General features: G+C 48.6%; 1 protein-coding gene across 9 annotated transcripts in view; it reads right to left on the bottom strand.

The window, feature by feature from the left end:
- ATP2B2 (ATPase plasma membrane Ca2+ transporting 2) overlaps nt 1–3860 on the bottom strand; it is a gene marked incomplete at both ends in the record, with an annotated part of 91435 nt that extends 87575 nt beyond the window's left edge. For all 9 annotated transcript variants that reach the window (XM_080914151.1, XM_080914155.1, XM_080914150.1 and 6 more), the window contains one exon: nt 3662–3860. In XM_080914151.1, the coding sequence (XP_080770277.1) occupies nt 3662–3860 (199 nt within the window). The remainder of the gene's footprint in view (nt 1–3661) is intronic.
- Between the last annotated feature and the right edge of the window lie 9146 nt (nt 3861–13006).

The following is a 13006-nucleotide window of genomic DNA, read 5'->3' as shown; positions in this document are numbered from 1 at the left end:
TGGCCACCAGGTACTGATGTTTTCCCTTTCCAAAGACAGAGAAAAGAGGCTCCAGAAGTTCTACTGAACTTTCTTAATGTCCCTTGAGGAGAAAGTCATAAGGATTGAAGCTCTATCATCCCAGTCTGGAAGAGTGTGGAGGGAGAAGGACTGGCAGGTGAGCAGGAAAGGGCATTGACCAGCAGTGAACACAGAAAGAAACTGTGTGAAGAGGGGCAGAGGGTGCACTGGCCTTATGGAGTGTCTCTAAAGTCAGGCCTCTATATAGGCAACACAGCACTGACCACGGGAGCTGAGCCCACACCCTCTGGTGCAAAAAGCAGGGCTACAGACAGAGTCACACCACTGGATCCTCAGACCCCATCTATCCTGAGAGCTTTCTGCCTAAATTCAGCTGTATAAGGTGGTGACGCTGTATCCAGGGTTGGGGCAGCTTCCCACACCAGCACTCTGATCTTAATAGCATGTGAATGGCAGGGGGTGTCAGAGCATCGAGTGTGAGTCTCCACGGGGAGCAGGCATAGCCCGGACCATGTGGCTTCTGAGTTAGAGGCTGGGGCTGGGGGATAGCCAGATCTTTAAATCATGAGGTTAAACCCAGCCCAGATGTTGAACCTGAGACAGCAGGGAGAAAAGAATTGTGGAAGCCCAGCCATGCTTATGTCTGGTCTCTCAGGGGATGCCCCTGGGTCTGATATTGTACCTATCTGAGCGGTGGTTAGCAGTGGCCTCTGCACATCTGCACAGTAGTCTAATTGCTTTAAGGAACACATGTATGGGGGCACCCCAGAGTGCCACCTATAAATCCAAACAATTATAGATCACCTTGTTGGGAGAACATGATTGCTTTTTACCATAATGGCAAGAACAACAAAAGCTATTCCTGATGGGTATCCAGACACTGGGTATTTGGTTTGTGTCATTCAGTGTGTATAACCAACTGTGTCCATGGGAAACTGGTGATGTTCCATCCCGGGACTGTTTCACATTATCCTCACCAAAAAGGTCACTGCTATCATTAGAGCCACAGATATAAGGAAATGAGCACAGAGAGGTTGAGTAACACGCCTAGAGTCCCACAGCTGTAGAATGGCAAAGCTGGGATTTGAACCCAGGTCCTCCACATCTGGAGATCTGTAGCAGTCTGCCCCTATGCCTCTCCCCTTATTTCCATCTCTCCTGATACCCTGAAAGAACTTTTTAGTAACCAATACTTTAGAATTAGTTAATCCAATGGTGGCATTCTCTCCTCAGATCTTTTTCTTCTTAGAAACCTTAGGTTTGGAGACGCAAACCAATGGCTAGAAACCCCAAAGGCCCAGAAGCACATGGCTAGCTGAGCATCAGACAGAGAAAAAGAAAAAAAAAAAAAAAACCCCAAAACGAACAACAATAACAACAAAAAACACCAAAACCCGGTCTCTCATTTACACCTAGTGCCTAATTTCTCACCATGTCCTGTATCTGTACTTTTGCAAGAAGCAGCATTCTGTGTCACGATACACATATTTCCGTCTCTTTGCTCCATGGCCAACTCCAAACATCTACAGCAGAAAGCTTTCCAGGTCTTCCCTGACTACATGCCTCACCACCCCTTGGGAGCATCAGCTATTCCTATACTCACTCTCAGCTATGTGCTGTGTGGATGCTCATTGCCAGGGCTCCCTATTGGCTGGGAACTCAGTGGATACATCTCAGGGTGCTATTGGACAGCTAGCTGTTCAGCCCTTTTTGGTGGTAGGCACCAAGCTGGGTGCTGCGTGCACATAAAAAGAAGGCCAAGTTCGTATCCTCAGGCTCATCTTTGCTCCCTTTACCACTCCAGGAGTACAGAGAAGGTCTGGAAATTGTTCTGTTTAGTGCTAGAGTTTGGTCATGCATGGCCTCACACTCTGGAGTCTAGAGAGCTTGGCTAGCAGAAATGGGGGTGTTAATTTGGGATACACATGTTAGAGACCCCAATGAAGTGAGCTACATCTGTTTTCAATAGTCAGTTCTTTGCTTGGGGAGATAGTCACAGCCTCCTTAGAACCAGGGCCCAGTAATATTTAAAGCAACATTCTGGTCTCCCATTCAAAGGTAAAGGATACTCAGGCATTTGTGCCTCCTGCAAGGCCAGAGATTGACTGGGGGTGGTGTGCAGGAGCCCCAAGCAGAGTCCCCATCCTTCTTAGGACTCCAACCCCATGTGGCTGTTTTCAAGTTTAGAGTCAGAATAGATGTTTCCTTTCTACCTTCTCTCTCCATCAAATAATGCTTCCAGACTTCTGGCTCAGCCAGTGGTCAAGGTATCAGTGAGGGCAGGCAGAATAAAAAGAGGCAAGCATCCTCAGCTTCACCTTCTGGCTCAAGAGGAAAGAGCACAACCACCTAGTAGACACTCGGCAATGGCAGGTACTAATATGTGACCATTAATCTACCTGGCTGGATCCCAAGGTCCCTATAAGCCCCACAAAGTAGGTCTAGTAGTGCCCAGTTATGAACACAAGGACTTGGGGACAGATTTCTCCAAACCTAGTTGTCACCCATATCCCAGACTGCAATCTGTACTTGAGCAAGTAACTGCCATCTGCTTAGAAAACTCACACTTGCCACTTTCTGAGTGTCTGCTGCACGTCCAATTCTACAGAAAGCTTCTGCACAGGGAGCACTGTGCTTCATATTCCAGAGGAAGAGGCCCAGGCTCAGGGCAGCCATTGCTCTGGGTCACAGGCCTGGAGGAGTCAGGGTAGAGCCATCTGCCTGTTCCTCTGGCTTTGTGTAGGAAAAGCTTCCCACATGGCCACAGTGGGTAACTCATAGAAATGGAGTCCTAGCAGGGCTAAGCTCTTTTTGCTCTGTCTCTTGGACATGCCCAACCTCTGGTTGCCTCTGAAAAGGTGGCAGTGGCAGTGGTGGCAGTGGTATTGGTGGCAGCAGCAGTGGTGGCAGTAGCTCAGTGCTTCTCATTGGAAGCCCCCGGGCCTGTTTACTTTGTGAAGTCGTAAGATGGCCCCCACTCCTACTCTCCAGGAAAGAGCCTATGAGGACATCCACCATCTTGTCCATCATAGCTCATAACTGGCTCTCTGGCCCATTCCTCTGTCCCCATGCTCTTTATCCAGAGCCTGGATTTGTGACTACAACTGGCCCCTGCAACCGGGAGGCAGGGCATGCTGTGATAACTGCATGAAACTTCCTGTCTACAGTGCTGTGGGTCTGTGCCCAAGGCAGCCATGAGGAGGGCACTTCAGAAGCATGGGAACAGTATATAGGTGTGGGCTGGAGGTTGGACTCTGAGCTGCAACCACAGTGTGGAATCCATGCTGTGTCTGGACACAGGTGAGCAGGACATGGGTACTTTCTGAGTCCCCGCTCCCACTCACCCTCAAAGCCAGATGCCTCTTGGTTCTCACAGAGGTGGTAGTTACCACCTCTTCAGGCTGATTTAACACCTTCTTTCCAGTGTATAGCCCTCACCCAACTGTCTGACTGCCATTCTCTCCATAAGTGGCATGAGCCAGACATGTGATGAGATTCAGCCTCCTTGCTAGAACACAGCTAGAGTCTGAAGACATTAATGTTTCAGTCTACCTTGGAGATATCCCCACTGTTAGACTTCATGGGCACAGACCCCGGAGCCAACTCCACAGCAACCCGAGTGTAAGCCTCCCACACCTACCTTCAACAGGCGAGGTTTTGAGGCGCCGGCAGATGGCTTCAGTGTCCCCATATGTCTCCTTGATCTTGACCACAGCCTCGGTACCCCGCAGCTCCATGAGGGAGCGCAGCTCCTCCATGGTGCACCCAAACTCGCCCCCATGGCTCGACTCATTTCTTTGGTTTTTGGAGTAAAAGTCGCTGTTGGTCATATCACCCATGTTTGCTGAAGTCTCTACTCAGGCTGGGCCTGAGGGTCAGCACTGGAAAAGGGACCTCTGGGTGATGGCTGTATGTGGCTGTCCTCAGTACACCCTCACCAGAGGGCAGTAGCTTGAGGCGACCAACTTCGAGTCCCTGGAGGAGGTGATGGCTGAGGTGGGCTGGCGACAGCACTGGAGAGCTCCGAGGAGTGTCCCCAGAAGTGGGGTGAGGTCCAGGGGCCGAAGAGGCTCAGGAATGCTGTCCCAGGAGTCTCCATTCAGTGGGGCCCATGCTGATCCCTGGGGCTGGCATCTACATGGTCAGGACAGCTCCTGTGGATACAATCACAGAGTGAGTGATGATGAGGGTGAGATATCCAAAGACAGATGTTTAGGAGAGTCAAGAAACAGTGTTAATCTGCTACCTTCAGGAACCATTGAATACACACACACACACACACACACACACACACACACACACACACACACACACATCTGGTTCTCATTCCCTCAACACACCAGCATACTGCCAATCCTTTGGCTACTATATTATTCAAGCCAGGGGTATATTCACATGATACACTGAATTCCTCCTACACATACCCTGGGGTGAAACTGCTCTCTTGCTAAACAGCCCAGATGCTATGCAACATACCAGTTGCTCTCTTTGTGCCTATCCCATGGTCACAGACATACCAGCACAGGGCTGCATTTCATGCTACCCTGGTGGAGACACCTCCCTTGCACACTGTCACACATTGTCCTATCTCTAGGCATGTAACTGAATGTCCCTTCATAGACACACAGAAGACCTTCTCTCACTGGCCCTATGTATTTACACATGCTGTTCGTCCATACAGTCTGGGACACAACTCCTCTCCTTATAAGTCCCCTGACATCTCCTCTACGACACTCCCCCTTACAGGCCCCATCTGTACCCACAGCCCCCACCGCAGTCCTCCAGGAACTCAGACCAGTGTCAGGGGAACCACCATAAGTATTCATGAAGCTGTCCTTGAATCCAGAGCGTTGGTTCCCTGCAAGAGCTGGGATCTGTGGAGCCCTCACCTGGAGCCCCCACTGGTCAGCACCAAGGACAGCATCCAGCAGCCTGCAGGTCCCTCTGGAAGGAGGGAGTCACTTCTCTCTGCTCTACCCATGCAGGAGTGCAGTGGCTTCAGGCTGCCAGGAAGAGAATCCTATCTGCCAGGATACCTAACACCAGTAGCTGGGGCCCCAGCAAGGGTTGGGTGACAAAGGGCCCCAGCTGAGCTCTCTTGAGCTTGGCGCAGGATCAGCCCCTCCCATCAGCCATAGCCAGCTAGCCTGGGTGGACAGTGAGGAGCAGGGATACAGGAAGAAGAAAGGTGCCAGAATCAGTCCGCTCTCCACCTATCTGACCTTTCTCTTCACAGGCCTCTTCACCACATTTTAGAGTCACTGTGGCAGGTTTGTGTGTTTCATTTTCTCAGTGGGGAAAGAGTTTGTCAAGGGCCACAGAGAGCAAGAGGGTGGAGAAGTCCAGTTGTGATGGTGCCCTTCCCTCTTCTTCCCTGGGGGAAGTTGTCTCAGATATGCTGGGCAGGATGGGCTGTGCAAGCAAACCCTGGTAGTTAATACAGTAGGGTGTATGTCTTGTGTCCTGACTGAGGCATCCTATGCCATCCTACAGGAGACACTTCAACTTACATAAACTGAAAATGCACTATATATACACTGGGACCAATAGGTATCCCACAGAGCAGAGTATGGTATAGATATGATGCCTTAAGAGGAAGTCTGGGTGCCAGAAACACTGTGTGCCTGTACCTTCCCTCCAGTGCAGAGGTGGCCCTGTAATGACATTATCCAAGCTCATAAGGTCTCACTCACCTTAGGACCAGGTGAATGGAGGCCAACTCTGTCCATGAATACAAACAATAATCCTTTTTTCCTCTTTTTTTTTTTTTTTTGGAGACAGAATAGCCTCAGACTTGCTATGTAGTGAAAGGTGGCCTTGAACTCTGGATTCTCCTGCTTTTACTTCCCAAGTGCTGGCATTACATGTTGGTCCCTCTCACAAGGACTTTCCCCTTCATTTCTTAAACAAGTATCATACATCAGATGACATGCTAAGAGGTCTCTGTACATATAGTATTACACATGACTGCTAAGCATGAAAGCAAGCAGCATAGTGCTTATCTCACATGCTGGGATCTATCCCTAGCAACATAGACATGCACATGCATGCACACATGTACACACACACACACACAATGCATGTGCATGTGTTCACATGCTTCATACAGTCTCATCTGCTAGGAGCTAAGTTTCAAGGATGCAGGCAGTGTATTTCATGTGTTGCTCTGGCTAAAATGGTACCTCACCATTCATCTGGTAAATAACTACGGATAAATGAATGAAATAAAAAGTAAGCAATGTCACAAACACACACAGTATCTCTTGTAGGCTGTCCTCCAATGACCTTAAACTTCTGGTCCCCTAGTTTTCATTTCCCGAATGCTGGCAGAACAGACATGCCCCACCACGCCCAGCTTCCCATTAGCTCTTTATAACCCCATCCGGTGGCTATTATAATTAAGCCCATTTTACTGACAAAAAGAATGAGCCCCACGGGATTGAAGAAATTTATCCAAGTTCACACAGCAGCACAATGTTAGAGAAATTTTAAACTTTAGACTGTGGCCCACCATCCCATAAGAAGGGCCCGGCTAGAGCCTGTTCTATGGACCAGAGCCTCTTTAGGAAGTGCTGGCTCACATGACTCAGGCTTACTACTTTTTTCCATGGCTACAAAGACTGCAGGTCCTCAGCAGGACCCTGAACCCAGCACATGCAAGCTGAAAGAGGTGTGGAGAGCGCTCTTGGAGCACAAGGTTGGAGGAGGTCTGGGTCCCACACAGAGGGGACATAAGGGGTTCTATGTTGATCAGCACACTTTCTATTGCAGATTGTGTCTTGGGGAAATCCAAGAAAACAGGAGAGAAATAAAAACTAAAAGGCTTGAGAAGACGGTGATCTAACAACGCAGAGTGACTTGTGAACAAGATGAAGAGCAGATGAGGTGTAGCATTTTGGATCCTTGCTGTCTGGAGGCGTAGGTGGGTCTGAGCTCAGGGTAGGTGTACCTATTGCTGGAGGGAGGGACTCACTAGAAATCTTCTAGTGCAGGCTTTGCTTTCTTAAGGATAAGAGGTGACTTTTTATTTGTAACTTGGGAAGCCTTGGTCCTCAGCCTCAGGCAACAGTGTGGGTGGGAGATGACAAAGAGAGACACAGAGGCAGAGGCAGAGAGAGAGAGGCAGAGGCAGAGACAGAGAGACAGAGAGGCAGAGGCAGAGAGACAGAGAGGCAGAGGCAGAGAGACAGAGAGGCAGAGGCAGAGAGACAGAGAGGCAGAGGCAGAGAGACAGAGACAGAGAGACAGAGAGGCAGAGGCAGAGAGACAGAGGTAGAGACAGAGAGGCAGAGGCAGAGGGGCAGAGGCAGAGAGACAGAGAGGCAGAGGCAGAGAGACAGAGAGGCAGAGAGACAGAGAGGCAGAGGCAGAGAGACAGAGACAGAGAGACAGAGAGGCAGAGGCAGAGAGACAGAGAGGCAGAGGCAGAGAGACAGAGACAGAGAGACAGAGAGGCAGAGGCAGAGAGACAGAGAGGCAGAGGCAGAGAGACAGAAAGGCAGAGGCAGAGAGACAGAGAGGCAGAGGTAGAAAGACAGAGAGGCAGAGGCAGAGAGACAGAGAGGCAGAGGCAGAGAGACAGAGACAGAGAGACAAAGAGGCAGAGGCAGAGAGACAGAGGCAGAGACAGAGAGGCAGAGGCAGAGAGACAGAGGCAGAGAGACAGAGAGGCAGAGGCAGAGACAGAGAGACAGAGAGGCAGAGGCAGAAAGACAGAGGCAGAGACAGAGAGGCAGAGGCAGAGAGGCAGAGGCAGAGAGACAGAGAGAAAGAGGCAGAGACAGAGAGGCAGAGGCAGAGAGGCAGAGGCAGAGGCAGACTTAAGACCTGGATATCATCACAAAACATATGTGGAACTGAGGTTAAGGAAGGTGGCTGCAGCCTCATGAGGGTTGGCAGCAATGGATCTGGAATTTGAACCAGGGCACACAGAGACTCACTCACTCTGAGAGCTCCAGGGCCTTGCTTTGTAATGCTCTCTCAAGGACTTCTCCTGAGGCTTAAACAAAGCACCATATGGAAAGCGAAGTGGCTTACAAACCACAAGGGGCTTTTAAACCTAAGGTGCTGTTTTCACTCCATCCCTTGATACCTGTGGCATGGCTTACAGGCACTGATAATTACTTCTGTGACAGCACAAGCCAAGAGAAGTGTTAGCAGCAATTATCTCTGTGATCAGAATAACAGGCACAAGTTAATGGGCTTCTGTTGATATGAAGGAATACGGATTAAGATAAACTGATTTTAAACCGTATCCATCTGATCACTCACCATCTATCTTACTTTCTTTCCTTTATGTAGCTACCCATCGGTCCATCCATCTATCCACCCACCCACACACCATCTCTTTCTTTGCTTCCTTCCACTTATCTATCCATTCATCTACATCCTCATGCATCTATCTATCCACCATCCTTATATTGCCTATTAGTCTGTCTGTCTGCCCATATATCCATCTGCCTGTCCATCCATCCATCCATCCATCCATCCATCCATCCATCCATCCATCCACCCATCCATCCATGACATACCATTTATTCTTCTCCTTCCTTCCTTCTTTTCTTCCTTCCTTCCTTCCTTCCTTCCTTCCTTCCTCCCCCTCCTTTTCTCCCTCCTTTCCTCCCTCCTTTCCTCCCTCCCTTTCTCTCTCCCTCCCTTCTTTTCTCCATCCATCCCTCATTTCCACTCTCCCATCTTCCTTCTACTCCTTCATCAGTCCACTACCTGCGCATCTACCCCCCACATGCCCCAGTCCTCATTTCAATGACAGTATTGTGGAAACCCACCTGGTACCAGACAATGAATAATCGAGACCTGGTCCCTTCCACCTAAGAACTGACAATCAGTGCTGCCATGGAGAATCCTGGGTGCTGCAAGCACAGTGAGCAGGTGATACCCTTTCTTGCATATAAATAGGAAGCTGCCCCAGAAAGAAATGGAAACACACATCTGGTGGGAGGGGCTTGTGAGGAAGTATAGAGGGATGAAAGTCTGGGATGACCGAATCAGCAACAACTTGGAGCTTAGGTCATTCATAGGTGACTCTTATCTTCTCCATCTGATGCTGGTCACACCCCAACTCCACATCTCACAGCCACTTGCACAAGGTCACCCCCATGCTGGGCACCTTGTTTTTAAGTTTTAAATTGCACAGCTTACTTTGGAACTTGCTATGACTGTTAACCATGATCAATACAAAGTCATGGGGTTCATAGCCACAAAAGCACTTGGTAGAACCCCAGTGAGATAAGGCAGACAGAAAAAGCCAATGACTCAAATGTCTGTGCTAACCCTCTCAGCCCCACGGTGGCCACATTTGCAGCACTTGTATCTGCCCAGGCATTGGCCTTTCTAGCAGCTGCTGGCCTTCTTGGCTTCAATGTCTCTGTCCATCCAGCCTACGTATGTGTCCCTGGCTTGGTGTACAAATCACACTTTATTGCTTGGGCCTACTGAGCTATCTCCTTTACACGAGGGCTGGAGAGACACACATGGACAATAGCCATGCTTCCTGTGGGGACACACAGTACTGACATTGATGTGTGTTCTGTAAATGTTTAGTGAATGAATGAGGCCCTAGGTCAGCCTTCGAGTTATCATCTATGAGATGGATGGATATGTTGATAGGTCTCCCCCCGCTCTCTCTCTCTTAGATGGATAGATGAATGGGCAGGTAGAAGAATGGATAGATTGGGGGGATGAAAAGAGGAAGGAAAAAAAAGATGTGTGCATGGATAGATGAATAGTGTGTGGATGGAACTGAGGGCAGGAGAAAGGTAGGTTGAGAAACAGAGCAGGTCACACAGTGAGTCCATCTCCCTCCAATTCCAGCTTCTGTTGTGTGACATTAATCAAGCCTCTTTCTTCTCTGGGGCTCAGTTTCCATGAGACAAGTGAGGAGAATGGGCTACTCTGCTCCAGGGTCCTTTCATTTTCTGAAGTTCCAAGCTGTTTAGAAACCAGAACATTGTGACAATGTTGGATTTCTAAATTTTGGTTTCATCTTAGCATTTGAATGAGTATGCATTGTTAGATCTTAATGAATCAAGAACAGGTTAGGGAGCTTCTGAAAGTCTTCTCAGGAGAGGTGCTAGCAAAGGAAGGAGATTTTATACGCATGCATATAGGAGTTAATTTATATATTATATAAATCTATAAATTATATATTTGAGCTAATTTAACAAAGAGGGAATCTATATTTCAAAGGAGAGATTTAAAAAAAGCAACCCCTAGCTCAAACCAACAGCTTTTCAGATCTGAGCTGAAGCATGCCTGGTAGCTGGGACGGTTGCAAATGAACTGTCTGCTAAAAATAACTCCTGGATGCCAAATCCTTCTGTTTTAAGAGGTGCTGAATTTAAATGCCACCTGAATATGCATTTTAAAGCCACCACTTTCTTTGAACTATCCCTGACAGCAAGAACTGATATGGGGACACAAGTGTGGTGCTCCCAGGCCACCCAAGTCTGCCTCTGCTTCTTATATGGCTCTGGCAGGACTCTAATCTCTGTCTTAGTTCATCCCCCAAGATGGAGATCATTCAGTCAAGTGTGCAGGATTTTGTAAGGATTAACTGAGGCAGAGCCCCTGGCAATAAGAAAGTGTTCGTTACTTGATGAATGGTCATTTCATTCACCTTCTGCTTCTAACCGGCAAAACTGGACTATTTAAACTGAGTGCCCCCCTTTAAAACAACCCAAGATGTGCTTTGCTGCTCACTTAAGCATCTTCATCTCTGCTCCGGCATCACCCAATCAGCTCAGCACAAAGGTGTTGTATCCTCTGCTCTGGTCTAAATGAACTAATTGTCTCTCTCCCCTGGGGAGGGCATTTTCTTTTCTCTCCTAGCTACACATTCTGGTGGCACAGGGGAGCTGGGTAGGAGGCCAGAGAAGCAGAAAGCTCAGCCCAACAGGTGGAGATAGAGGAACAGAGTTCTTATAAATCTTTCTTGGGAGAAGATAATTTCCTCTGTACATGTGTGTAAAAAGGAAAGAAGCTGATGGTTTTGGGAGAGCATGGGTATTGGTACACAGGCACGTATTGGGCAGGTGTGTGCTATAGTGTGAGTATATATGGGACTAGGCCTGGGAAGACCCAACTTAGGGATGTGAGAGATGGGGAGGTCCTCACAGTGTCAAATATGTGCTTAGTATGAGGGACCCCAAAGAATGAAAGGAATCACACAGGTCACTGAGTAGGTCCATGGGAGTGTGGGAACATGACTGAGCCAGAGAGAACCCCCATCTGAGTGTTCAAGCCCTGCAGTGTGTATATGCATGAGGGCTCGTCAAAGTGGGGGCTGACAACCTCAGCTCTGTATCCTCACAGCTGAGGAATGAGAACAGGGAAAAAGGAACTGAAAATGAATACCTCAGAAGCAAAGTTATGGCTATTTTTAGGCAAACGCTATTCTGTTAACCAGAAAAGGAAACTCTAAAAAAGAAAAGAAGAAAAAAAAAGAAAGGAAGGGAAAAATTCCCACAAAGAGCCCCGAGAGGCTTGCGGACATGGGTGATGGGTGGCAGGAGCAGGGTGGGCAGTGAGGAACCCGGGGCTTCTTCACAGTGTCTGTCCTAGTGTCAGCTTCCTCCACTGCCCCTGGTCTCTGGATGAGCTGCCAATGGTAGTGGTGGGACAAGCATCCATCTCTGGAGAACTAGGTTGTTCACACACATATCCAAGTATCAATTCAATTACCTACCTGCCTGTTCATTACTGCTCATTATTCATCGACCTAACTATCCACCCACCCACTTAATCATCTGTCAGTATATCCACCTTCCCATCTAATCATCCATCCATACACCCACCTACCACCTAACCATCCATCTACTACCCACCTAGCCATCTACCCACCCACCTACTTAAGCATCTTCTAGTGTAGTGGCCCATCCACCCAATTATCCATCTGTATACCCACCTACTACCTATAAGTTTATCTATCCACCTACATATTCATCCATCTATATACTCACTTACTACCCATCTATCCAGCTACTAACCCAACCACCCATTCAGTTATAATCCACAGCTTCCCATTGAGGCACAGCAGTGTTTGCCTTAAAGCATGCTTCTTTGTGTGCTTCCTGTTGAAGTTTCCTGACCAAGCTAAAACAATCAAGCCATTAGTGGGTGCACATAAGAAGGACTTAATATAGCAACACACTGGGAAGGGCTATTCTGGGTTGCTGGAGATGAAAGGTTGGGTTGTGTGGTGACAGGCTGGGTATAGTGGCGCACCTGGCATGGGATGGGTGATTTGGGCATTATTCTCTGAGTCCAGCCACATGCCTCAACCTTCTCTCAGATTCACCTTCCTCCCCATCATGAAATCTCTCTGCAATCCTGAAAGCTCCCAGCTCTGAGATCACACAGTGACGATGTCCCTTTCAGGCACTGTTCTCTCTGTTCTCCCTCCTTTCCTGCTCTGTCCTCACAGGCTATAAACAGAGCTTCAAAGAAAGGGAGAATAGCCAGATTGGGGTTGATGCCTCTGTGTGCTGAGGGCAATGACATGTAATCTCAACAACCCTGGCAGCATGGATTTCTAGCCGGCTGATGGGTCCGCAGTCACCTCTGACTGTGAAGGGATGGGGCCTAGGGAGTAGACTCTGGGGATGAAATATTGATAGATGACTGGAGAAGATGCTGAGAGCCACTGGGTGTCAGGAAACCCGATGACATCAGCCCTTTGCTACCCCCTGTAAGTTGACTGCAGATTTTGGCATGTGAGCTGTCCACATGGTCCTGGTACTGAAACAGGCTCATGCCTCTAACCGAGCACTGTAAGAAGGGCAACTGATTCCACTCTGAGCTGTCCTCAATTCTGAGGTGCTGATTATTTGGAGGGAGAAACTGAAAGAATGCCTGACAGAGAGCTGTCCAGAGGCTCTAGTTCTGATAAGACAAAGTGCTGTAAATGTTCCTAAGCTCCCCAGGACAGCAAGGTTAGCTGTCAGGCTGAGGGGTTGAGAAGGTCAGA

Source organism: Micromys minutus (assembly GCF_963924665.1).
Source record: "Micromys minutus genome assembly, chromosome: 3".
Lineage (NCBI taxonomy): Eukaryota > Metazoa > Chordata > Mammalia > Rodentia > Muridae > Micromys > Micromys minutus.
The sequence above is the reverse complement of the archived record's forward strand: the minus strand, read 5'-3'. Positions and strand labels throughout refer to the sequence as shown.